The sequence below is a fragment of the Musa acuminata genome, chromosome BXJ3-5 (assembly GCF_036884655.1).
Source record: "Musa acuminata AAA Group cultivar baxijiao chromosome BXJ3-5, Cavendish_Baxijiao_AAA, whole genome shotgun sequence".
Lineage (NCBI taxonomy): Eukaryota > Viridiplantae > Streptophyta > Magnoliopsida > Zingiberales > Musaceae > Musa > Musa acuminata.
In genome coordinates this window covers 3312555-3340391 of record NC_088353.1, presented here as the reverse complement: position 1 = coordinate 3340391, position 27837 = coordinate 3312555, and the positions used below count along the sequence as shown (strand labels likewise).

At 35.3% G+C, this 27837-nt stretch overlaps 3 protein-coding genes across 4 annotated transcripts; all 3 read right to left on the bottom strand.

The window, feature by feature from the left end:
* Positions 1–3578: 3578 nt before the first annotated feature.
* Positions 3579–4523, bottom strand: LOC103984645 (glutathione S-transferase U18). The gene is made up of 2 exons (XM_009402191.3): positions 4165–4523; positions 3579–4073 (listed from the first exon to the last, which is right to left on the bottom strand). The coding sequence occupies exons 1-2, from the start codon at positions 4249–4251 to the stop codon at positions 3711–3713; spliced, it is 450 nt and encodes a 149-aa protein (XP_009400466.2). The 5' UTR covers positions 4252–4523; the 3' UTR covers positions 3579–3710.
* Positions 4524–5315: 792 nt separating this feature from the next.
* On the bottom strand, positions 5316–6484 carry LOC135638988 (glutathione S-transferase U18-like). Its single transcript, XM_065152636.1, has 2 exons — positions 6015–6484; positions 5316–5923 (listed from the first exon to the last, which is right to left on the bottom strand). The coding sequence occupies exons 1-2, from the start codon at positions 6348–6350 to the stop codon at positions 5561–5563; spliced, it is 699 nt and encodes a 232-aa protein (XP_065008708.1). The 5' UTR covers positions 6351–6484; the 3' UTR covers positions 5316–5560.
* A 5385-nt stretch (positions 6485–11869) lies between these two features.
* On the bottom strand, positions 11870–27605 carry LOC135638790 (uncharacterized). 2 transcript variants are annotated; one of them, XM_065152197.1, is made up of 11 exons: positions 27144–27605; positions 24462–24511; positions 24107–24222; positions 21790–22150; positions 18895–19077; positions 16484–16987; positions 16259–16355; positions 16107–16167; positions 13988–14097; positions 12605–12680; positions 11870–12528 (listed from the first exon to the last, which is right to left on the bottom strand). In XM_065152197.1, the coding sequence occupies exons 1-11, from the start codon at positions 27424–27426 to the stop codon at positions 12213–12215; spliced, it is 2157 nt and encodes a 718-aa protein (XP_065008269.1). In that variant the 5' UTR covers positions 27427–27605; the 3' UTR covers positions 11870–12212. The 2 variants fall into 2 exon arrangements, with proteins under 2 accessions (XP_065008269.1, XP_065008268.1); XM_065152196.1 differs by having other exon boundaries at positions 16256–16355; positions 27144–27604.
* Between the last annotated feature and the right edge of the window lie 232 nt (positions 27606–27837).

Sequence of the window (27837 nt, the reverse complement as noted above, 5' to 3'; positions counted from 1 at the left end):
GGTGAGGTGCCGTTGAACAGGAGTAATAAAGAAATATAGGTCTAGAGAACTATTGGTTGATATGGTGGGAGATATGCTTGATGAGATTTAAAGTGTACTCGTATGAACATAATGATGAATGGTTATTATCGTGACTTGTACTACTAAAGAAGTAAGATTTTAATATGAAAAGATAGACTCAACAAAAATAATTTGACATAACACAAAGACCTTTTGAATTTGAGGATCATAGCACCGAAAAATATTATGCTCGGTGGAGTACCTAATAAAGATGCAAGGCTTGGATCTTGATGTTAACTTGTATGAAGCATAGAAATATAGTCAGAAATAACATAAATAACAATATACTTTGAGGTTTTAAAAGTTCAAGATTTTTATAAAATTATAAAATAGTTTTTCAAATGATGATTAGTATTATAGGATTAGGGTATGCATTCGATTAATGAGATAGATTATAGTTTAAAAAACTACTGACCAAAAGGTCAGTAATATTTAGGCTTAGTGTAGAAGGGTGAAATTAGTTTCAACCGATATTTTCGTTTGGTAGACTCAGCTAGTTGAGATGTGTGTGATAGTGACTTAAGATGTTGTATACAACATAACAAAATATAAATTATTAGAGTTTAATATTCACCTCCTCTATTAGAGTAAACTATTTTAACGATAGTCTAAAAGATATTCTCGACCACCTTTTTAGACCGAGTAAAGACTATGGTGACTCAGATAAATGTTTAAAAGGATATAACCATGTATATTTAGTAAAGTAATTTATAAAAATGACATAAAATCTAAAATTATCAAAGAAAATGGTTAAGATAAAACCTTAAACATTAGTATAGATAATTTAGTTTATGTCTTTTATTACTAAGGCAAGCATCATAATGAGTTGCAATTCAATTTGATTTGAAAGTTCGATTGAAGTAACGAGAAATTAGATATTATTGAATAAAGGATGATGGATGACCAATGTGATAATGCCACATATTGATTGAAGCAATAACTGAAGTAAGAGTTACTGATTGGGTGATTTATGAAGCTGACGATCACTGATGTTATCTTTTTTTTGACATTAGACTAAAGATGCCCCTATGCTAAGATCATTGATAAAAAATAAGTCAAGAAAAAACTCAATAGATATGTTATTTGATTTATAAAATTAAAAAATAAAAATAAAATTCTTTTTAATATGAGATGTACATACAACATCATCAGGTATACAAATATTTATACATAAATTAAGTATTATGGAACTAATGTGAGTAATAAAAATTTCATTACTATCATCAATGATGATATCTTCATTACTTCTATATTTATTATAGATTTTTATAAATCAGAAGTGATATAATAGGAAGTATCGGAGTTAACAATTCAATTACTTGGATGAACAGTTTGAGTAATTATGATGTTTGCTCAAGACTAATTAAATATAACAACAGACTTGGGTCGAGACCAACAAACTTTTGTTATGTATCCAATTTTATCATAGAGCTAGTAGATGATTTTTTATTAATTATCATTATTAGGATGCTATAACTACTAATGGTTATAGTTAAAATTATTTACTGAGTTGATTAATTTGGATTTGCTACGATGGTTGTTGCTTTGATAGTATAATGGAGGATGATAGCTCCATGTGTTATCATTTGTCCATGAGGCATTTTGTTTAGTTCTTTATGAAGTTTTTGTTACTTATATTATCTTTTTTTTTTTTTGATTGAATTAAACTGTGATGTTGATCCCGTCATCCTCTCTTCTTATATCAGATATGTTTCATAACCAATCGAATTGCCATACAGTTATTCAAATGACATTAATAAGTCACATGCCCAAATTGCTACGGTGAATTCTTTATATTCGTCTCCTAGGTTATTGAGCATATGAACAATGATTTCTTCGTCATTCAGAAAATAACATATTAAATCAAGTCATCCTTAATAACTTTTAGATTTTATATATAAATAACAATAGTACTTTCTTCTTATTTTCAATCAAAGTAGATAAAAGATTTAGCATGAGAGCACAAGAGCGATTGGCGAGGGTGATTCATAACTTGGACTATCTACTGTAGTAATACACAAAGATATTAGTGGTGCTATGGAATCAATGATTAAGGCTTAGATGAATTATATAATAAGGTGATTAGAATTTGTCGTTATGATGAGTTTTCCAAAGTATTTGGATCTTTTTTGGTAGATAACTAAGTAGTTTAACAGATCATATCCAAAGAGGAAGTTAGTAAATTATGCTCGTCAAAATATATAGTTATCACCTTTGAAGAATTTGAAAGGGATTAAAGTTGTTGCATTAACAAATATGAGTCCTATAAATTAAGATGAACTATTGTTTCACGAGAAAAACAATAATAATTTTGAATAGTAGAGCTGAGGGAGGAAGATGACAGATATGTAGTTGAATTGGATGCTGCACAATTTATCATTGAATAAGTAGTTGGCACCCGGCACGAACAGGAGGTCTAGTACCATTGAGTTAGAGTAGATCAAATCAGAAGACAATTAGTTGAGCACTGTGGATCAGTAGTTGCTGATCAGTATTTCTGTGAGTATTTGCTATCTAGTGAGCAAGGAGTAAAAGAACGATCAATGGAGGAGAATGATTAGTCGATTGCTGTCACCTGTGGTTGATGGTAGTGGTAAATCTATCGATTGGTAATGGTGATAGCAAGGTGCAAGAGGTAAGTCAAATTTGTAGATTATAGAAGAGGCAAATTGTCGACGGTGATAACAAGACGCAAGAGGGCAACAGATCAAACTGAGGCTGATAGATCTACTGTGATGTGAGGAGAAGACTTCATGCTTGAAGAAGGGTTTAATGGAGCAAGAGGGGAGGTTGGTTTATTGCAGATCATTAAGGGATCACTATTTACAATATACAAGTGATGTGAGGGGGCAGAGGAGACGACAATAACTCTCGATCTCCGAGTATGATAAAAGAAGAGAGAGAAGAGAGAAAAGATAAAAGAAATTTTGATAATATGAAAAAGTGAGAAATTTATTATGAAAGCTCATTACAGTATTACATATTTATATAGGTTTAAAGGGAGATATTACTCTCCATCAATCACTAATATTACTCAATCAAATCATATATTTAAATCTATAATTGATTTTTAAATAATAAATTCATTAAAAAATGAAATATATAAAAATATAAAATTATCATATCATATATATCTCCGATCTTCTATCGATCTCGCTCTTCTGCCCAAATATTTCCACCTCTTCGAACTCGTACGCTGCTTTCTTTGGCTTCAAAGCGATCTCCACCCTCATGACGAAGGGGCGAAGGTCCAACGCTGCTGCCATCTGCTCCCGTCATAGACTGGAGGACAAGCCTGTGTTGGTCCAACACACACACACACACACACATATAATATATATATATATATATATATATATATATATATATATATTCCAAGGATATTGTCGTTGCGTATACGCCAAGAAATGTTTGACATTCAACTCGAGGATGGCGACTTTAATCTGCCCATTCTCTTCTTTTCGTGTTAATTTCTGGTCGCCATGCAATATAATATTTCATTTGGTCAAAATCATCCATATGGCAATAACTTATTTGGTTAAATAACACGGACGCCAACAACATAGCGCAATTCCTACAAACCAGCAGAAAACATAAACCCAAATCTCACCCACAATGATCACAAACTGAAACCCAAGTCATATAGAATTTTAACGAGCAGATGCTAAAATCATTTTAGCATATTGTACGAATTCGTCAATCTCCGGCGTGACTTCCTTCACAGCCTTGTCCTGCAAGAAGCGCTCCGCCCATCCCACCAGCAGCGGAACCTTCTTCTCGTCCAAGAACTTGATGCTGCTCACCTCCTCCACCGCCTTGATCCACCCCAGCCAGCACCCCAGGGCGATATCCAAGTAGCCAATGGTGTCACCACCAAAGTACTCCTTCCCGTGGCTGCACTTGGTGAAAGCCTCTTCCAGCAGCTGAAAAGCTTCTGCCCCTCCGTCTGCTGCTTCTGCCTTGGACGTCCCTTCGGTTGCTCCGAAAGCGAGAGCCCTAACCAGCGCAAGCAACTGCCAGAAAACGAAGGAATTAAGTGCCACATCAAATTCAATCTTTAAGCACGTAGAAATGGATGCCATAAGGGAAGGCGTGGAGACCAACCTTGTCATCGATGTAGGTGGCCCAAAAGCGAGCGACGGCGCGGTCGAAGTGGTGGGAGGGGAGGATGGGAGGCTCGCTGGTCCACATCTCGTCGATGTACTCCACGATGATGGCGGACTCGCAGATGGGCTTTCCCTGGTGGATGAGGACGGGGATCTTCTTGTACACAGGGTTGGACTTCACCAGGATCTCTTCTGCCCGTGTACCTCCACCTGCACGAACTCGTACCCTACTTTCTTTAGGTTCAAAGCGATCTCCACCCTCGTCACGAAGAGGCTCATCTTATGCCCCAACAATTTCACCTCCCCTGTTGCAGCTGCTGCCATTTTGCCTCAGCGATAGATCAGAGCACAAGCTTGTGCCGATTGCCAATAACACTGCGATGGCTATGCATATATACGAATGACTACCGTATTTCCATCTTGTCGGTTTCGTACGGATGTTCAACTCGAGATGACTATTTTAATCTATCTACTCCTGTGGTTGATTTCTGGCCGTCATGACCTAAATATAATATTTATGGGTGGATGGAAATCGGGAAGTTTGTGCCGTGAAATGATATCTATTCTGAGGTCGGTAGGAGTGTGACAAACCACTGCGAGCCTTTAATCTGGTTTGATTTGACACCGCAACCGTGGGTTCTGCCACGGATACTCCATCATGGATCATTGGATTAGAGCGAAGGGGAAGTTCTATCATTTCTGCCTACTTCTCTGTAATCGTGTTGGTGGAGAAGATCGAACATCTCCTTTCCTACAAGATGATAATGTTTGCAAGACAGCTGATGCTTTTGTAACAGTACCATGCAACATGATCAACTGAGACAAGTGTCACCAAGAAGGATATTAATGATTTAATTGATTTTGCCTTAGTCATGCAATACTTTTGTAAAAGGTATGGCTCAAAAGTTGCTGCTGCAAAAGAGAACAAAATTTTGAGCAAAAGATTATGTGATCGTAACATCTCAATTTAATTTTACATCGAAAATAAACTAATATTTAGATTGATTTATGAGAATATTGATTCATGCTTTAAATTGAGAACTTGGATTTGCATATAGTTTTCTACACCTAATAAAGATGTGTCTTAGACAATCCCATCTACTAACTCAATTATAAGCAGAAAGCCAGCTCAAGAAAGAAAGAAGAAAATAAGGAAAATAATGGTTCCATTTCCTTTATTATTTCAGACTTTTCTCAAGGAAGATTCATAAACCCAACTGCGCTTGGGAGAGCGAAATAGTTATCGACCAAATGTCTTTTATTTGCGAGTTACAGTGAACTGTTGATGCCAACAAGCCAGAAGAAAGCAGATTGCAATTCTCGCAGCCAATTAAACGTCCTTTGCAGAAATTTAGCAGCTCGCTATCATGCTCACGAAGAACCATCGACTTCTGTTAACGAGCAGACGCTGAAAGGTTTTTAACACGTTGTACGTATTCGTCTGCCTCCAGCATGGTTCCCTTCACTGCCTCGTTCTGCAAGAAGCGCTCCGCCCATCCCACCAGTAGCGGAACCTTCTTCTCGTCCAAGAACTTGATGTTGCTCACCTCCTCCACCGCCTTGATCCACCCCAGCCAGCACCCCAGGGCGATATCCAAGTAGCCAATGGTGTCACCACCAAAGTACTCCTTCCCGTGGCTGCACTTGGCGAAAGCCTCTTCCAGCAGCTGAAAAGCTTCTGCCCCTCCGTCTGCTACTTCTGCCTTGGACGTCCCTTCGGTTGCTCCGAAAACGAGAGTCCTAACCAGCGCAAGCAACTGCCAGAAAACGAAGGAATTAAGTGCCACATCAAATTCAATATTTAAGCACGTTGAAATGGATGCCATAAGGGAAGGCGTGGAGACCAACCTTGTCATCAATGTAGGTGACCCAAAAGCGAGCGACGGCGCGGTCGAAGGGGTGGGAGGGCAGGATGGGAGGCTCGCTGGTCCAAATCTCGTCGATGTACTCCACGATGATGGCGGACTCGCAGACGGGCTTTCCCTGGTGGATGAGGACGGGGATCTTCTTGTACACAGGGTTGGACTTCAGCAGGATCTCGCTCTTCTGCCCTTGTACCTCCTCCTGCACGAACTCGTACCCTACTTTCTTGAGGTTCAAAGCGATCCCCACCCTGGTCACGTAGGGACTCCTCCAAAGTCCCAACAGCTTCACCTCCCCTGTTGTCGCCGACACTGCTGCCATTGTTCTGTGTCGATTGCCGATAACTCTGCGGTGGGTGAGCCTAAAACTAGCAGAGGATGGAGATCGGAAGTCGGAGACTCACTGCTAACCACACATTCGACGAAGTTTGACACGGCAACCCAAAGTTTGATGACTTGATGACGCCACTGCTAACCTCACACTCGACGAAGTTTGACACGAGAACCCAAAGTTTGATTATATCGACTGTACTGGAAACGAGAAACAGAGAAATGGCTCGATCTCATCGGTATCATCTACTCCTCGTCCTCGTTAGTGTTGTTGTTGTTATTGTTATTATTAAATCTAATTGAGAATTAATTCATATTAGTTATTTAAATAATAATCATATTTTAAATATTAATTATTTAGATAATTATTATATTATAAATAATTATAGACATGTTATAAGTAGTGACTGATGATCTAAAAGTTATAAGGTAGTTTCTACAGTTAGCTTAATCATAGATGATATGATGAGATGAGGTAGTTACCATTAGGTCCTATAAATATGAGTATAATTTATAAAACAATATACTTGAAAATATCTTATAAGTATTTTATGTCTTATATTTTTTTTTAACACTACATTAGTTTTTTTGATTGAAATCATTCTCTTTTATTACATCATAGTATTCTATTTTTTTCGTTTTCTTACTCCTCCATCCCTAACATTTATAGTATCAAAGATAAGTTTCAATCTTAATGGAGCATTATGACTTTCAATGACAATTCCATATCTTAACCCTTTATTCTTATCTTCTTAGGCAAATGTTAGGAATTTTAGAATATCAAGATAAAGAATATATTCAAGTCTCGAGATTTTTGGGACTTAATAGAGAATAGATAAGTAGATCTAGATAAAAAAAACTAGGTCGAGAGAGAATAAAAGGAAAGATTCAAATACATGAGATAATCTTCTCAAGAATTATAATAATGACAATCTCAAAGCAAACTTAGGTGATACTTCGAAATGAATTTCAAGACTCATCAAGAGTGGTTATGCTAAAACTTCATACCCTTCATCATGAGTTTAAAATTTTATTCATGAAAAGTAATGAATCAGTACAAGATTTTCTTTCTCAAGTAACTAAAATTGTTAGTAAAATGAAATCTTATGGTGAATACCTTTATGATTATAATCATTGTAAAAGTTTTGAGAAGTTTAACTCTAAAATTTGATCATATAATTACCGTAATTGAGGAGTCAAAAGGTTTATCTACATTTTTATTTAATGAACTAATATGTTCCTTGTAAGCACATTAAGTTAGTTAGGTTCAACAGGTCAATTAAGAAAAGTAAAGAAAAAGTATTTTAAGTCGAGGGGGAGTCTTCTACTTTAAAGAAAGACAAAAAATCTATAGGAAGAGGATGTGGCAAAGGAGGATTTCATGGTAAAAGAAATGAAAAAGGAAGTGGAAGATGACATTTTGATGGGCATAATGAATAAAAATAATCAAATTATGATAAAGAAAAACTACATGAGTGGAATTGAATGTCACTGTTATAAAAAGTTTGATCACATGAAGGTAGATTGCTGAAAAACAGAAAAGCAACAAGCTATGTGGAGGAAAATAAAGAAAGTAATAAGTTTACTCATTCATAAGTTAATGATATCTTAAATAATATTTCGTTTTTTATAGTAAATATTCTAATCATATGTTACATATAAAACTCACAAGTTAAAATTTAGATTTAAATATAATAAACAAATCTAAGTGGAAGGAAAAAGAATAATTGATGTGAAGACAAGTCAAAGGAAGGTAAAACACCTTAATAATATTTTTTTGTTCCTAATTTATCACATAACTTGTTGAGCATTAGACAATTGATATATTATAGATATTCAATTATATTTGATGATAGTTTATTGAATAAAAAAAAATCTAGTTTGATTAAAATGACATAAAATAAGATTTTCAAATTGATGTTTTAAAAAGTATGTTATTACAATTCAAAAGAATGACTCTAATTTGTGACATTTAAGATATGGACATATTAACATTAAGGGTTTAAAATTATTAAATCAAATAGATAGAGGTGATGAATTTTTATTTAATGAGTTTAATTATTTTTATGAAGAAAATAATATTCATAAAGAATTAACAATATCACATACATCATAATAAAATGATAAGCTATCTTCCAAATCAGTTTAGGGCAAAAGCAGTTATAACAGTAGTTTATTTGTTGAATATTTCACTAACAAAGACTATTATGAAACAAATTCCTTTTGAGACTTAGTATGATATGAAGCCAAGTATAAGCCATCTAAGAATTTTTTTGTTACATTGATAATACTTTGGTAAATTCATAAAATCATCACAAGCTTGATGAAAAATCTAAAAAATATATCTTAATTAGTTATTCATTATAATCCAAAGCATATCGATTGTATAATCCTATTAGTGATAAAGTTATTATTAACAGAAATATTATATTTGATGAAAGGGCAAGTTGGAATTGTGAGACTAACGAAGATGAAATATAAATTCAGATTCCAACAGAACTAAACACTCTACAAAATCAAGTGATAAAACCTGCTCCAACAAGTTCATCGTCTACCTCACCTAATAACAATTCAAATTCATCAAATGATTCCTTAGATAAAACCCCTCTAAGAAAATTTAGATCACCAATTATGATTCAATATTTGTTTTGTTTATTTTAGATCATATAAGTTTTAAGGAAACAGTTGTAAAAGAAGAATAACAAAAGGTAATCAAAGAGAAAATCAAGTCATTTGAGAAGAATAAAACCCGGAAGCTAATAGATCTACCAAAAGAAAATAAAATTATTAGATTAAAATAGGTGTTCAAAGCAAAATATAAAACAGATCGAAGTATCTAAAAATATAAAACTCGACTTATAGTAAAAGCAACAACAAAGTATTAATTTTAATAATACTTTAACTCCGGTTGCTAAATTTAAAATCGTGAAAATTTTCTTAGTTTTAATTGCTCACTTGAGTTGACCTATTTATCAATTTAATATAAAATTTATGTTTTTAAATGGAGATTTACAAGAAGAGGTTTTTGTTAAACCCGAAAGTTTTTTTTGGTTAAAGGACATGAAAAAAATATGTATAAACTAAAAAAAACTCTTTATGGCTTTAAACAAGTTTTAAGAGCATGGTATAGTAAAATTAATTATTATTTTTATTAAAATAAATTTAAGAGAAGCAATAATGAACCTACTCTTTATTTCAAGAAGGAAGGTGAATATAATATTCTTATGGTTTGCCTTTATGTTGATGATACTATATACATGAGTTCACCTGTAGAATTTAAAAAATGCTTGATGAATAAGTTTGAAATATCAGATATATAGGTCTATTGCACTATTTTCTTGAGTTGGAAGTGAAGCAATGATTATATAAAAAATTTATTTCACAAAGAAATTATACAATGGATCTACTCAAAAAATCTAATGTGATTAATTATAAAGCTACAGTAACACTCATAAATGTAAATAAGAAATTAAAACTTGAAGATATTACATATTTGACAAATATAAGATACTACAAAAGTTTGGTTAGAGATTTGATTTATCTAACTCATACTCGACTAGATATTACCTTATCTATTACTGTAGTATCCAAGTTTATGTATAGCCTAAGCAAACATTATATTGGAGTTAAACGAATTCTGCATTATATTGTTAGAACTAAATATTATGAAATTTGGTATTCTCATAATTTTAAATATAGATTATTTAGTTTCACTTATAGTGATTGGACATGAGCTTTAGATAATAGAATAAGTACTTTTGACAGTATTTTTAGTCTCGGATTAAGAGCTATATCTTATAATTTAAAAAAGCAAACAACAACTGTATTATCGACATCGAAAGCAGAATATGTAATTTTAATATTAGCAATCTGTCAAGCAATATCACTTAGAAGATTTTTTTAAAATTTTTATCAAGAAAAAAAAAGAAGTAACATAAATATTTCGTAATAACAAAGCCACAATTGTAATATAAAGAATTCATCATTTCATAGAAAAACGAAGTATATAGAGATATACTATCATTTCATTTGGGATCTTATAGCAAGTGAAGCCATAGCAACGAAGTATTATAGAACATATAAAGAAGTTATAGATATTCTCACAAAGTCGTTTCCAATTCAGAGGCATGTTTATCTTACGTCTCAAATCAGTATATGTAACTAAGAATCAAGGGCGAACATTAAGAATTGATTCATAGTAGTTATATAGATAATTGTCATGTTCTAGATAGTTATAGATATATTCTAAATAGTGGCTCAGGATCTTAAAGTCATATAGTAGTTCCTACACATAACTCAATCATGGATGAAATAATAGGATAAGATAGTTATCACTAGGTCCTATAAATAGGACTATAATTCATGAAGTATCGAAGTATAAAAGAATATATGTACTTAAGAATATTTTATAAATGTTCTGTATCTTACCTCTTGTTTAATACATTGATTTTTTTTATTAAAAATATTCTCTTTTAATTATATTATTATTTTTTATTTCTTTACTCCTTCATCCCAGCACTTATGCTAATATACTGGAAAACGATCGAGTCTGATTGAACAAATTCAGCTTCATACTTTTACGTTTGTAGTGGAACCATCAGTGGAACCAACATCGATCGTCTTCAACGTTTTACCTCACTAAATGATTTTTTGATTGTAAGCACACAAAACAAAACCGTTGGGGAGTATGGAATCCGAGAATACGGATTAAACGACAAGATTGTGCCAATAAATTTCCCAGCTCACGTCGATTGGATTATGTGGCCAAGGATACGGACTCGATCTAGCGCCTGGATTCTGCGCGTGGATGAGCTGTGTGCACTGGACCATCCATGGCTGAGGCACACGGAGGAAACCATCCGTGGCCCGGAACTGCGGATACTGGAGAACGACGCGGATTACTGGTCCAAATGCCCCAATGCTTTACCTCCTCCCAAAACCATGGCTCTGCTGCCAAAGCTGGGAAAGATGGCCATGCCTTCCTAAAGAAGCTTTCCAAGCGATGCCCGATTAGGCGGCTGCTCCTCACTTTGATGGCACGAGCTGGGAAGAGAACATGCCAAGGCTGCGGATAGATGCACACCTGAATAAGAGTGAACATTGATCTTGTTCTTATTGCTTCACTACAGGTTCTGAATCGAATGCCTGAAAGCAGACTGATCACCACCATGCATGATGTGTCCTTGCATTGGTTGAAATCAATCAGGCAGTGTCATGCTCTATTACTACAGTGTACCGTAAAAGCAAGCAAAACAGTGAGCCTTGAAGGAACCAGCACAGCAGATTAATCGATGCCAACTTAAGTTGCCTCTTGCCATTGGCTACAGTATTAACTTTCAGAGTTGATTCCACATGGAAACTAAATGAGGCTCGCTATTTGATCTCCATCTTACAGTAATTACTCTACTATGAAAAATATGTTGACGTTATAAAAGGATTTTTGACCTGTCAAAGAACAATGAAAGATAATGACTGCTGCTGGCAGAGGCATTAGCAAGAAAGGATTGCGCATAAAGCAAATAACTACTTTCCAGTACGACATTTAAATCAATCAGAGTAAAATGTCAAGTCACAAACAAATTCCACAATGATTCCCGGGTGATTGGTCGTAAAATATTACAGGCTGGGTGGTGCAAGGCAGGTGACCCAGTGAAATGGATGCCGATCGAGTGAAAACTACAAACTACTACAACTCTTGCCTTAGGATGATGAAACCTAAAATGATACAACAGCACATTCAGTGGATACAGGCACCGACTTTGGAAATGGATGCCAATCGAGTGGAAACTACGAACTACTGGTGTTTTTGTTTTGGTACAACTAGTGTACAATGAGCATGATCTATTGTTGATCATCACTTGGCTCCCCGGCCCCCCCGTCCCCGTCCCCGTCCTCTTTTTACCTTGACTACTGCTCTTTTCCGGCGGCTGCTAGAACTAGGTTGAGGTTCAACCAGAACCTGTTCAATTGACTTCATTAGTATACCATTCTCGGTGTTACCTGTGATACTGCTTGCCCCATGAATAGCAGGTGTATCAATGGCAGCCTCACTCTGAAGCTGACAGGTTTCTCCAGAGATGCCCATGGTTTGCTCACCGTTACCACAATGAGTATAGCTCTGATCCTCCTCGCAAAAGGACTGTGGATCGGCATTTGACTCCGCAGATCCACTGAACAACAGACCAAGCTGTTAGCCCAAACTACACGTAAGAGCAGGGTCACAAATTTATTCCCACATATGCTTACCCATTGGTTGACAATTCATTTGCCCGTCCATCTGTTCCATGCTGCAAGAAAATATTTCCTTGCTGCGGCTTTGCATCTGTGAAGTATCAGATATTCAGTGCATTTGAACGTAAACAAGGGTACTTTTATTGACGCAACTCATTGCAAAAGACAATTACAAGCAATGCTCAAACAAACGCACATGCATACATATATACACCCTCAAAGAAAGGCGAATCAAGAGCCACCACATGCAAGCAACTTTTACATAATTTGTTGGATTTTCCCTGCCAATCGTGAATTATGACGACAAAAACCACTAATGCACCACTGTATAATTCCACAAATACCATAGACTTTTCTACAAATTGCATAACCACCTACAAGAAAAGGTAATGATTATGCCAGTACATCATGTGGTCCTAAAAGTACAACCATTCTACAAATTTGGATACCACTTTGACTTTCTAATTCTATTCTAACCACAAAAATAACCAACTGGATATCTCTAGTTTTCTAGGACCAATTTAGGATATAAGCTGACTGTAGACATACATATATAGGGTGATACAATCAGATATAAAAAGGATCATGACAGAGATATTTATTTAAGCACATTGTACTCATTGTCACATGCAGCAAGATATAGCATCCATATCTAAGATAGGGGTGACAATCTCTGACCCCAACCCACCAACACTCCCAAATTAAGATGATTCTGTATAAGTGAATTTGTCATTAAGGTCAGATTTGGATAATTATATCTCAACCCAACAACAATCAAGTTGAATTTACGTTTGTCTCTGGCCCTGATGGGAAGCATAATAAAAGAAAGGTGTGATGTGCACCCACATGTATCTAACAGCTTATTCAATTTATATTTGGATGTAACCGGATCTGTCTATGAGACCAAGTAACAGAATTTATAATTTAACATAAAAAATACTTGTGTTATTTATGTCCAAAAACATACTAATAGTATGGTATTATACTTGTCTATGATGTTTATATCAAGTCAGTTCTTATATCTAAACATTGAATGTGTCGAAAACAAGTGCATTTTTAACTTTACAAACCAATATCCAAAACAATATCTTGATATTTAATAATTATGAATTCAAATAAAAATCTAAAACTGTCTTATTGGATTTGGATCTCGATTCGGGTGTAGTTTTAAGTCCTTTGAACCCTTATCAATTTCAGAAATTGATCCAAGGTGGATCCAACCCAAAAACAACACTACCCTCTTCCAAATAATACAAGCTCAGCAAGAAACGACATGACAGATATAAGTTGCAAGAGATACAGATAGCTTTGAAAGATCAGTACAGCACAAAGAACTGAATACTTGAAACATGAATCTAGACTCAATGACCAACAGAATTTAGAATTTGAAATCTGAACCTGGATTTGACTCTGTAGTGTTATTGGCTTCCAAATTCCCCACAACCGCAGTTGTGTTAGCACTTGAGGTTTGAACATTTTTATCAATATTGTTAACATCATCAGCATCACTGACATCAAGAACAAAAGAATTTATATCAGTTAATGCTTAGTGAAAGTTACATATTAAGATGAGCCTTTAAGCAGAACTAATCATAAATTGCTAAGTCAAGATGGACTGATTTTCAAACTGACAACATTAATTGCACCTCATGTGAAAGATGACTCCTGAGAAACGTAAATAAAGCAAAATGCTGAGGTTGCTTGGTGAAAAAGAACAAGTCAACCTTGGAGTCTTCCAGAATAGCTATGCATCTGAAAAAAAAAATGTTACATCCTAAACAGGAACTAGTCATGTCACCCTCCCTAAACTATGGAAAATCAATTTTTATGATACAAGGAAAGAGAGATTCATGGAACCTAAAGCCTGCCCAAACTCTATTGAAATAGAACAAGGAGGATGGCACCCTTTGACCTATTGAAATGCCAACCGACCAACTGGGTCTCAAAACCCGACCTGCATGTTGGGGGTCACTGATTCCTTTTGTTTCCTGGGCATTCAAAGAAGAGACTTTGTGACCCTCTATTTTCCTGGCCAGACAATGAATAATGGTCACCCTTCTGTGTTAAAAAGGACTCATAAGTACCATTCCTGATAGAAACAGGACTGCAAGGACGTGTCAGGCTGCCCCTTCCAATAGAGAAAAACCCAATATATTGGTCAGGGGTAGCTAGTACCTTGTAAAATAAGGATAAAGAAAAAGGAGAGAAGAGAAAGAATACAAAATGCAAGTGCGATAAATTTAAGGTTTCTATCTAACTCAATGAATTATACGGCGTATGAAATTTTGACCACTAAACCAAAATCTAACTGTTAAAATGAATTAGATCTACATCTAACAACATAAGTTATAAAATATACATTATTTACATCATTTTTCTAAAATAGAGCCGTTAACAAGAGAGCAAGGAGAACCAAATCATCTTTGAGTTTCATTTGTCAGAAAAAAAACATTAAACTTCTATTCAGACAAAGCCCTGTATTGTCTCAAACACGCCCAGCCTGAGCCGTACATGGGTTCAATTTTGAGCCCCATCTGCAGCAGAACAGATCTGGTCTAAATTGCAAGATCTTGAAGATGAATACACATCTTCATGCTACCAGGAATTGCACAACTACTGTTGTGAGTTAAAGATACAATTCCTGCTAATTTTGGAGGCAAAGAGGTGGTGGTCCAACCTTGTACCAGATTTCTTTGATGCTGCTTGAAGCTGGCCAGCTCTATAATTGGCTAAAAGCTGATCTTCTGGAGTCATACACTATACTAGTTACATGTAAGCAACATTTCAAGCCTTTGGAGTCCATGAGAGAAAAGAGATGACAGCTCTGTTTCCCAGAAGATTGACCGACTGCTACACAATTTAATAGGTATATAGCATGACTTGTAACATCCCAAATGATGTTTCGAAGCATAATCAGTTCACAGTTAGACATGTTGGTTACTTGGTTTCCTATGAAAAACAAAGCTATCTTTCTGTATGTGTATATCCCATAATACAATGTCAGAGAAGCAACTGAGAGCATTATGCACCTATATAACACTGAATAACATAAATAGCACACCACAAGACAATATATACTGTGATAATGGTGAAATAAACATGGAACATCGTATCCAACTAGTCCCACCATGAAAGTCTTGGAGGCCAGCAAACCTAGGAGGCGTAGTAGAACAAAGAAGAGGTTCAAGGAAGTCTAGTTTGAATGTTTAGTGAAAAATATCCATATTTGACAACTGTGTTCAATATTTATAAAGAATTTAATCAATGAAATAATCAAGTGCACAATGATACAACAAACTTCATCATATTTGAACTCAAACCCCTAAAGTTCACATCATGTGATTCAAATCCTATGTCCAGCAATAACTACTCCAGGAACTTGACAAAAAGCATATCACAAAAAATAATAAAAATATAGTAACAAGGACCTACTTCACAATATAGATAAACTATTTTAAAGATAAACAAAATTAACTATAAAGAATATATATAACTTTGCATGTATGAGATGACTAACCACAATTTTGTGGACTTGGTGATATCTGGTGTCACAACTGCCTTCTCAGCCATTGGGTCTCCTGAAAACAAAATCCCATTTCAATAATTCAAAAGTTGTTACTCATGGTACTAGTGAAAATTTTATGTCCACTTTCACTGCAAAATTACCACCGTGCACTACTGATGTGGAAGCTGGAACAAAAGAACCACGAGGAATGTCACTATCAACAATGTATTCTTGCTCGGTTAGCAAAGGCTCTACGACATCCTGATAACAGAAAATTTTCTTATAGGTCATGGCAACTTTTACATTAACATATAACATCTGAATTTTTTTAAAAGAGAATCCAGTATATCTATCAGCTTAGAAGAATCAACAAAGCAAACTCTGTTTACCTTATTTTCTACCAAACCAGGGGACAATGTAGGTTCACTCTCTATCTTAGATTCTGTGGGATCTAAAGAACTGATAGTCCGCAGTGCAGTTTCATTGGCTGATTCCGTTGCTTTATCTATTTCTTTAGTCTCTGAAGCTATTACAATAGAAGAGGGTTTATCTGCTAAAACTAGAGGGTCCGCATTGACAGATTTATCAGGTAAACTAAGACCATCTTTTGAACAATCATCTTTGACATGTAAGTCTGCCAATGACTTACGAGCACTAGAAGTTTCCACAGATTGTAAAGAACCTGAATAACGTTCCGTCCCTAAAACATCTTCACCTTTCTCATCCATTGCTGATGAGATCTTCAAAGTTTCATTTTGAAATATATTTTGTTGTGCATCAAATTGTTTGAATTCATGATGCTCCAGCATATTTTCTGCCAATTTCAAACGGACTCTACGATTGTTGTCCGAGCTTTCCCGCAATCTGGCAGAAAGATACTTTCTCTTAAAATCCTGCACGTGTCATCAAATTATAGAATAAGAGAAGGCATCAGCCAGGAGCAGGATGATACATCTTTTTTAAAAACATTGAATGATGTGTGGCATGCAATTGACAGAAATTTGAAATGTCCAATGAGCGTGTCACCCAGTAGTTGCCTGACTGTGAATGCTCAGACATAAATGTTAAATGGGCTTGTAATATTATCAAATAACATTCACTTGCATAGCTTCTTTTATATGTTCTCTACAATGTTTCACCATTCAGCATCAATGGAAAAAACAAAAAGAAAAGGATCAGCGTCCTATGGACATTAAACTGGACAGTACTAACTAGATCTTTGTCGATATTATTGAAACAAACTAAGACAATAAACTATTGATTTAACTACTGCTAGATTTTCTTAATACAGCTGCATGACATAATGATTGCCATTGGTTGTTAAAGCAAGACAGGGTACCAAAGCAACTCCAGGCACAACCAACTGTAAGTAGATGTTCCAAGGACTCAGAATGTAGAACCAGCAAGAGAGCTTGTCTATAAAGCTGTAAATGTGACATTATTTGGTTCCAACTTCCAATATAAACCTATATACAGGTAGACAGATATACACATAGACAGATATACACATAGCAATCAGTAGATGCAAAGAAAAATAGATGTTTCTTTTCTAATGAATCATTCATTTTATGAATTAATCAGAAACTAAAGATGTTTCGACCAAGAAATAAAATTCATAAAAAACAAAATTACTAGCGAATAAATTACAGTAATCTAAACCGACTAATATCCAAGAGTCGAAAATTTTAAAGTTCACTATGAGATAAAAGGTCATGATGCTTGGTCGAACAGCATATTGCAAACTTCTATTCTTGACTGGTTACCAAGAACTAACTACAAAAAAACTATAAGCATTTCTGGTGAGATTTAGTAGTTGTTATAAACATAAACTTGCCTTAATGACTAGGGTTCTTGATAGATCAATCGGCTGTATGAAAATTGAAATTTATCCAATTGCCAAGCAAGAGTTAGCTAAATCAAAGGTCTACTCTGGCAAAAGTCAGTATAAACAGGTACCATATTAAAATTCATTTTGTTAGTTAAAACCTTGAGTCAATAGTTATGACAAGACCATATTATGTAATCCATATTAAAAAAGGACAAGGCAAATATGTCATGTTGACCAAGGCTCCTTGTTTATATTTTTATAAATCTACATTAATATGACAATTGAAAAGAATCTAGATCATGCCAATCATGCTCTCAATTAAATTTAGACCAAAAGGCTGGCAAGCAGCGACCACAAGAAACATAAATTCTAAAGAGAAGGTACTTTAAATTGATAATGACAAAAAAGCAACACCTGTACAGATGTTTGGCTTCACAAGAAAGTGGATGAACTTTCAGCAAGTTCAGAGGGAATAGGAACAACTGACTGAGTTCATAATTCCATAACGAAATCCTAATGTAATTAATTACATCTGGGGTTTATATTTTTTATTAAATGACAACCATCATAGTGATTAACACAAAAAAAAAAAAAGCGAGTGAGACAAGGCTCCTGCCAACACAGGACCTAAAAAGGAACAATGTATGTAGCCGTATCTCTGCAAGCGGAGAGCTATTTTCACAACTCAGGCCCTGTCATATGAGCAACCTTACCAACGACACCAAACCCACCATCAGTAAACTAACATTAACCAGTTTCATCAAAATTCTAAAAAAGTTCTTTAATCCAGGACATTCCCACTAGCTTTCTTTTTCACATAGTTAGCTACTTATGTCATGTTTGCCAAAAAGAATCAAACATTAGTATTGAATATGTAAACATAACTCCCCAAATATCAGTTCTATATTTAAAATAAGGGCAGCATTTATTACTTTCATTCTTTCTGTAATTAACTGTCCCCTATAACTTTACCTTGAAAGGGGGCAAAGAATGGCTGGTTGTTGCATCATTGTTCTCATCCGTGCAAAAATCTACCCTGCTAGGTGTTGGAGCTTTTAGACCACTACTACCAAATCGTGGAGACTGCCAAGGAGGAAGGGATTGCATGTATGATTTAGCCAAATCCACTGGTGAAACATCTTTATTATGAATATCCTGTAGAACGCATCACAAGAAATAAAATCTCAGAATTGAATTCCATGCTGTACAAATTAACTTGATCACATAGTAAATCCTACTTTAGTCGAGACACAGTCAGATTGCTCGGACACTTTTCCTATAACAGATGTTCCTTTTGTATCATAAGCATGCCTAAATAGATGTGCTTTGTGTATACCAAATTTCCACATTAAAAATCCACAAGCACCATAGATAAAGTGTGCCCTGTGCTGCACTGCATGAAACATACATGCCAGTGAATTACGTGCAAAGCACAAAGGTGCATACCTCTACATGCAGGTCTGTGCCAGTGCATGATTCTCATAATTGAATTCCATGCTGAATCTTTAAATTACTGTACAAATTAACTTGATCACATAGCAAATCCTACTTTAGTCAAGACACAGTCAGATTGCTCGGACACTTCTCCTATAACAGATGTTCCTTTTGTATCATAAACGTGCCTAAATAGATGTGCTTTGTATATACCAAATTTCCACATTAAAAATCCACAAGCACCATAGATAAAGTGTGCTCTGTGCTGCACTGCATGAAACATACATGCCAGTGAATTAGGTGCAAAGCACAAAGGTGCATACCTCTACATGCAGGTCAGTGCCAGTGCATGATTGTGGGTGATGCTCAATAGGCAAGCAAGCACAAATATATTCCCCCAACATGCTCCATCACATGATCAAGCACATGAGGCCATGGCCAGTACAAAATTGGACTAAACACCATGAGCTATTTGTAGCATCGGCAATGATTGCATTACTCCTAGTCTTCTACCCCTGAAAAAGACTTATCAATGGCCAACCCAGGTAACCACAGCAACAAATTTCATCTAACAAATGAAACTAGAAAGCAACCAAGTAAAAGATACTAAAAGAAACAAGTAAGCATGAGATTATAAATAAAATCAAATGGATGAACATGCTTTGAATTTTGAATAAAGTTGACAATTTTCCTTCACCACAAACCACTGTGACCCAGCAAAATGTCACTATGTTGTCTCAAGACTCTCAACCATAGATATCAGAAATGAAAATACTTCATTTGTATAAGGCAGTTGTATCCTAAAAAATGATTCATCCTTCCAGCGTAACAAAAGCCATCTGCCAGAATATCCAATATATAGAAAAAGAAGACCTAATTTTTTGTCTGATAGGGGATGCTGATTATGTGGAAAACTTCACGGAGAAAATCCACAGGTGTTTTCATATAAGAACAGTGAATTCGGCATAATGCTGCCACATTATCTTTTACAGATAGCATGATCCACCACACTGGTGATACCTTGAAGGTACATACATTGAATTGACTTGGTAAAATATGAATGTCAATACAATCTCTAGTAACTAAGTGCAAAGTTTACACAACAAGAGAGCATGTGTTTGCCCATCAATGACCCAAATGTTGAAACTAAAAAGAGCATACTTAGCACCCAAAACAGCTTCATGATTATCTGTTCTACTACTGTTCCAATTTCTGGAGAAATAATTATGCAATTTCCAACTTTTAAGGGTAGAAAAATAAAACTCTATCTGTTTCTTCTTCTTGCTCAATATTCGACATTTTTCTTTGCTATAATAGCATCAAAGCTGCTATATAGTGTCGCAAACTTATAAACAATTTTCCACTATATATTGTCAATTTGTCATAAAGTGCTGAAATCTGAACTATTTTCCATTCCTTAGGCACCCTATTGCATAATTGTCCTCTGTCAAAAGAGTACTAGAGGAAACACTTCATCCATCAGGGACAACGGTCATTCTAGATAGGTCATAACTTCTAATTATGGAAAAGATGCATATGATCTCATTGTATGCCTGTTGATCTTTTTGGGTGGAAAAGTTGCATATGACCAAGCCATTAACCTTATCTGTTTAAAGACCATAGATAAACAAATCAATTTTACAATAATATAAGGTTTAAATCTTGGTCCTGTGTCAATTTCAACACTCTCTTGGGCTGGTATAGTATTGTTATCAATGTTGTGATGCTATAAGACACCAAAGTCCCTAATCACCCGAGGTGCTAGGTGCTCGCCTAGGCATTTGCCAAATAAAGCAAGGTGCTACCTTACACCGAATTACAAAATATATTTGAAAAATAATAATCATTAAAGCATGAACATTAATCAGAATATGGTTTATCATTCTACATGCATGATGATTACCATCAGCACACCAAATTACATAAGTCCAACCATCTATAAGCACTCAGTCAACAAAATGATAATTAGATTAGCTTATACTAAATAACAAAATAAATGTCATTCAAATTTCTATCAACCTAAATGCTTCAATCATTATCAAGGTCCATTACAATGATTACATATCCATTTCTCATTTCATCCACCACTTAATTTATATCCCTGAATTTATTCTTCTATTTCATCATAATCAACTTCCTCCTCTTCAATATTTAGTATCCTTGAACATGATGCTTTTCAATTGGCTTTAGTCCTGCTTATTATTTAGTGGATATCCTTATTTCTTCAAACATAGATGCCCTTGCTACATCACCCAATGTCAAATTGTGTACATCAAAAACTAAATGAAACTAAATAAACCTATAAATGGTATGTCATGAATACATATATATACAAGAAAAGGCAACACAAAGGGGAAGAATGAGTCAGTGAGAAAGGAGCTTAAAGTGTACTTAATAAACAAGGCAATCATGTGAGAAGAAAGTAGGCCTTACATAATTAAGCATATCGGTGTTCAAAGTGCAAGGCCCACAAACAGAATCAACTTTGGAGTTAGATGACAGTTTTTTCTCCTCTAGCCATTTCTTGGCCTCCATAACTGCTGCACTGTGGACATCAGGCGTACATCCTCGAAAAGCAGGAGTCCTCGGAGAAAGAGAACTCAAATCACCAGGAGAGCACTGAAGTGATTCTGGTAGACCCATATTCTGCTTCAAGGATAGCCATGCTCCTGAAGGATCAACAGCATTACCAGTTCCCCTGTTTGTAACCCCCCTTTCCGATCCATCATGAACAAATTCTGGAGAATCGACAACTCGTGATTGTATTAACTTTATCAATCTGTCGCATTCATCCCTAAATACAAAATAGGAAAGTTCCACTTAGAGTATTATAGCTTCCACACAAACTTGAGCACATTTAGTGCAATCTGTTCTATGCCTTTTCTATAGAAACCATCCATACTAGTTTTGATAATTCAGACAGAGGAATATCACCTTACCAGTTCCCAACATGTTACTTAAAATAATAACCTAATAAAATCATGCAGTTGGTAGCATGGAAATTTCAATAGAAAACTATTTTCCTGAAAATCTCTTTTCATATTTGGTAGGAAAAACGAAAAAAGATGTAGACAACTGTTTTCCATAATTCTAGGAAAATTTTATTTTCTTCTTGAGAATTTTTCCCTGGAAACCAAAGGATCTTCTCCCGTTCATATCTTTCCATATTGCTCAACAAAATTTCCCAAAAAAGACATGTTTAAAATTTTCATGCATTTCTACCACAAAACAGATTTTTTTTTGTCTCCCTCTTTTTACAGTTCAAACAATTTGTCACTACTTTTAATGGAAAACATTTCCATCATGTTCCTTGGAGCTAAAGTATACAACAGAATCAGTTCCCTCTCATGTAAGCTCACTAATGTTCTTTCTTTTCTTTTTCCCACTTTATTTTTTTTTTTCTTTTAGGAACAAGAAAGATGTTACAGTTGTAGATATCCTATGGTTCAGATGCTTAATATATACACTTAACATATTCTGCTAGGTGGGCTAATATAAATTTTTTCCCTACCACAAAATTTTTCATGCATTCATCCTATAGTGGCATTATATAGATTCAGATTAATATGGTTGCACAATCTAAGGATATGGCCAAACAAATAGATTCTGGCTCATGGCTAGAAAAAGACAAAGAGATAAAGTTAAGAACTTTAAGGTGATCTACGGCAAAAAGTTTAAGAAAAAGGATCTAAAGATTTGGAGTCCACCAATGAAGCCTGATGTGGACAAACAGTAATTGGAATGGCCATCCTAGTGAAGTAAAAGGCTCAACAACTGAACAAGGAGCAGAATTAAACAAAACATGATGCAACAATAGATGGCGAAAAAGATATGCATTGGTTTCTGGTGCAGGATATGATACATGATCACTTCATTCAACATAGAAAATTTTCTGCTTCAGAATATAAAATTATTTAAATGATGAATTCAAGTATTTAGTAACCCCAACAAGATCTTATTTTTTAATCAGATAGCCTTTTGCAGTTTAACAATGATGAACTTTGTACCTTATAAATGCTTTGTTAAGTGTACTTCCCCACACACTCACAACAGTATTAATATAACAAGTACAAAACACAAGAAAGAGTCAAGCTCTTAAGTTAGTAAGGGATAAACAACTTTAGCTGCTGGCAACTTGAAAAGAAAAAGAAGTGGTTGCATAACATAACACAACAATGACAATGATAACAAAATATATATTTCAAAAGAGAAGAAAAAGGCTTAATTTGTAAAATTACTAAAAAATGAAATTCAGTAAATAGAGTAGTCTGGGTTAAAAACTCAACATTCACTTAATATCCATGGTAATTTATGATAGTCTTGGAATCAAATTTTAGTTTCTTAATTTATTTTTATGAATTTGGTGTGTCGATAGACAAGTGCAACAGAACTTCGATGAATAATATAAATGAGTGTAAGATAATAACTGGACATTATTCTATTAGCAAACGTACAAATAACATCAATAATAAGACAGTTGAGGAATTACATATTATTGGTATGGGATCTAAACTGATCCGTATACAAATATGATAATACAAGTTTACATCTTCTCATCATTTGTCAAGTTCCATGGTCTAAAAGAAAGAAAAACAATATATGGTCATGCATGCAGGACAAATAGATGCACACATGCAAAAGTGAGAAGATAATGCAAACACTACTGTCTGATTAAGGAGGAAACTTCCAGAAGAAGAATGTAAAGAAAATGCTAACCTAAAACAAATAGAACATTAAAATCCTCAACTACCTTGAGAAAGTCTCTTGCGCAAGCAACTTCTCAATAGCAAGTTTTGTTTCACTTATTGTGACAATTGCGCGTGATCCCTCCATGCAGTCAGTAACCAACTCTGGTTTGTTCACTCCCTGATCATATAGAAACAAAATCTTCTTCCGTCAATTCCGATCAAACTTAAACTCTAATTTTCAATAAAAAATGGCAAAATCCAGTGCATTGTCAGACAGATATCAGGTGCAAGCAATTGTCAGTGAAACATCAAGTAAAGGCAACATGTTTAGAAATGCTCATGATTCATGATCAACATAGACTGATAAAGCAACACCAACTATAGTAAACAAATGAGAAAAATATAGCAACGAATTACTTGATTGAGTTCATGAAGGTCTGCACGTGCTTCAGTATCCTCCTCTTCATCTGAAATAGTAGATAAAACCATCAGACATCAGCTGCACAGTAACAAATCAAAAACTACTAATAACGGGTCCATCCAGGATCAAGTGAGCTAAACATATCCCATATTCATTGAGAAGGAGAACATTCCAGTTATGTTTAACTGCATGAAATGATCAGAGTCGTACCAGATAGCAAAATATAGTTAAAAGTAATCCTAAAAGTGGTCACTGCAACAAAACATTTTAAACAAAGTAGGATGATCAAGATTTACAAAGATAAGTTGACTTCATTCCTTTCATCCAGAATGCATTGAAAACTTGGCAAAAGTAGCCTTTCATGAAACAAACAAACAGATTGTTGATTTTTGTTTGTACTTGACATGTTTAGCTCTGCCACAGGCAACATCCTTTAATGATCCTCTTAGTAAGGGCAAGATCCTCCAATCTTTTTATTCATTTGCACACCCTCTAGGAGCATTTTAAAACAATTTACTCCCTCAAAATCCAATAGCAAAGGCCAAGAACACATAAAAAAGTATATTACAACAATGCTCAGTTTAGAGGAACAAGAATTATAAGTAGAAAATCTAAGAGTCTTAGTTGCCTAAGTAGATTAAGTTGACGCAAAAGAACATAAATTTCCTGTATTCTGATAACCAAAAATGGACTATATGTTATCTCTCGTATGCTCCAATCGATTTCTAGTTCTTTATAGATTTCTGTTTTTTTTGCTTTATCTGTTTTACTTCAACGTCTACCATAGAAACTATTTTTATATATGTATATATAAGTAATTCCTTTGGGTTTCATATTGCATATGTAACATCCCAGTTTAGTTCCACATCAGAAGTGACTAGTCTTAAAATTGGCTTATAAGGATCTAGTGAGTGCTACTTTTAACTTCAGCTTACACATTTTTGAGCAAGTGGTTTAGGCTCGATAAAGTTTAGGCCCAATGAAATTAACAAGTCCGTTATCTAATCAAGTTAATATTGGAGCATGATATCTAATCAAGTTAATTGATATTAAAGTAAACCTAAAATTGGAGCATGATGAGAAGCTCAAGACTGCCCATAGGCAAGGTGGGTCGGACGATATGTCACGGTATGGAGCCACAATTGGATTATGTCTCACATATATCATGCTAGGGTTTGAATGTTCTGACGAGGACGTCAAGTTTTTTTAAGTGGGGGAGATTATAACGTCCCGATTTAGTCCTACATTGGAAATGGGCTAAGACTAAAATTTGTTTATAAAGGTATGGTGAGTGTATTATTGTTAACTTTAGCTTAAACATTTTGAGTCACTGTTTTAGGCTCAACGAAATTAACAGTCCAGTTATCCTATCAAACTGAGTCGTGATATGCAACCTCTAATTGGATGACATTAGTGTTCCCACAATTCAAGGTTTGGTGACAATCAATAAACATGGTTTAGCATAGATGAACTCAATGCATGGTAGCTCACATATAGAGTTAGTTCCCTTGAGACTAGTGCAAAGCTATGGACATGTGCACATATGATCAAAGGTTTTCCTTCATCAGTGTGGCCATCAAACTATGGATATAATCCAAATTCTCATCAAGTTGAAGTAGCCAAATCCTAGATATTCTGAACATCATTTTCTGGAATATTATTTATAACACTTGTGAGAAATAAAAAAAAATTTGTGTTCAGTAGTTGAACCACTAAATACCAATGTGACATTGTTTCCACAATCAGATGATTTATATCATACATACAAATTACTAAATCGAGAAGAGTTCAAATTGTAAATGTTAGCTCATTCAACCAAAATGAATCGGATTGTTAGTATTTTATCTTTTTCTTTTATAAAATCATCAAAAAAATTCTAGTCATTCCTTTTGGAATGATAGGCATGCGTCATAACAGTTACTTTACTAATAGTTGGACTATCAATCTATTGTTGGTGCTATCATATGTCCATTTATATTCTATTTTCTTCAGTTTTACATTTCCGTTTATAATTCTAGTATCTTTTGTGGCCACCAACAAAACACTAAAAAGGACATTATTATACATAACTGCTAAAGTTTTAAAAAAGCTAGATTTATCTTTTGTGGAGAAAGTTAAGGTTACACAAAATGAGGAGCACAATGCAGAGTAGGACATCCAACAAGTAAAAGGTGAAAAATGCACAGCATAAAGGGTTTATGAACAAATAGTGTATAAGAATATTATTCATGAGAATCTGACCGAAAGCTGTGCATCTCACATAAAAGGAGTTTCTAACTAACCAGGATATGAATCCAACTTCCTTACTAAAATTACTGCTAAGAAATAGAATCTCTTCTTAAAAACACCTTTCTCTCGTTGATCCATTTTAACTTAAACCCTTTCTACAGGCAAAGATAATGTGTAAAAATGTATAAAAAAAGCCTTATAGTAAAGACTCCACTAAACAGGCCGCTGGAGATCATGGATTAAGATTCCTATCACATCCTTGGTATCCCACGATATACACATCCAAATGAGACTATTAGTAACTCTATAATCAACCAGGAGATTGTTAAGTATGTGGACTTAGCCTCTGCTATACCAAAAGCACACACACGAACAGAAGGAGACAAACTGCGAGCATCGACAAGTTAGGCAACGACACGATAACCTCAGCAACGAGGGAATCAACTAACCGTTGCGAGGGATGCAGTCCTCATCCGAGGAGTAATCCGAGGAGGAGGCGGAGGAGCTGCTATCGGAGCGGAACACGGAGGATATGAGCTTCCCAGCGCCTGAGACGAGGCCGAGGAGCCACCTAGGGCTGCCGGCGGGAGGGGGAGGGGGTGGGAGAGCGGGCGGCGGAGGGCGCGCGTAGGGGGAGGACTGCGACGCGGAACCTCCTCGCCGGCCGCGGAGGATTTTCCCGCCCGATCCGCCCTCCTCCGCCGGACGGCGAGCCCTAAAGAGGGACGCCATAGCAGAGGAAGACGGGGTACGAGTTCGGCTGCCTCGATCGATCGACGAGGAGGAGGAGGGGAACGAGGAATTGGAAGGAGGTGAATGGAAGGGAGTTATCTGCTACAGGAATCTCGTCGCGGAGCGAGGTGGGGAGGGATTGCGAATTGAAACGATATGGGAATGGGGTGCGAGTAGGACCAACGGAATTTTACCACCCCCTTTGTTTTTTCTTTGTTTTTTTTTAGGTGTGCGGTCTCTCTCGGCGGCCGCGATAGGATTGGCGTCCGGCACGTTGTTTTCACGTGATACGGAGATGACTGCACGTTAAACCCAATTGGCACTTCGAGGAAGATCCGATGTTCGAAAAAATAGATAATAAATAAATAAATATCAATAAATGAGTACAATGTAAATATATACGACGAATTT

Coding starts and splice junctions, on each gene's coding strand:
- LOC103984645 (XM_009402191.3), bottom strand. CDS start 4,251: ATGTGGACCAGCGAGCCTCCCATCCTCCCCTCCCACCACTTCGACCGC. Junction 4,074..4,164: donor CCACCTACATCGATGACAAG/GTTGGTCTCCAC, acceptor GTTTTCTGGCAG/TTGCTTGCGCTGGTTAGGGC.
- LOC135638988 (XM_065152636.1), bottom strand. CDS start 6,350: ATGGCAGCAGTGTCGGCGACAACAGGGGAGGTGAAGCTGTTGGGACTT. Junction 5,924..6,014: donor TCACCTACATTGATGACAAG/GTTGGTCTCCAC, acceptor GTTTTCTGGCAG/TTGCTTGCGCTGGTTAGGAC.
- LOC135638790 (XM_065152196.1), bottom strand. CDS start 27,426: ATGGCGTCCCTCTTTAGGGCTCGCCGTCCGGCGGAGGAGGGCGGATCG. Junction 24,512..27,143: donor GGACTGCATCCCTCGCAACG/GTTAGTTGATTC, acceptor CTACTATTTCAG/ATGAAGAGGAGGATACTGAA. Junction 19,078..21,789: donor ACACCGATATGCTTAATTAT/GTAAGGCCTACT, acceptor TGCGTTCTACAG/GATATTCATAATAAAGATGT.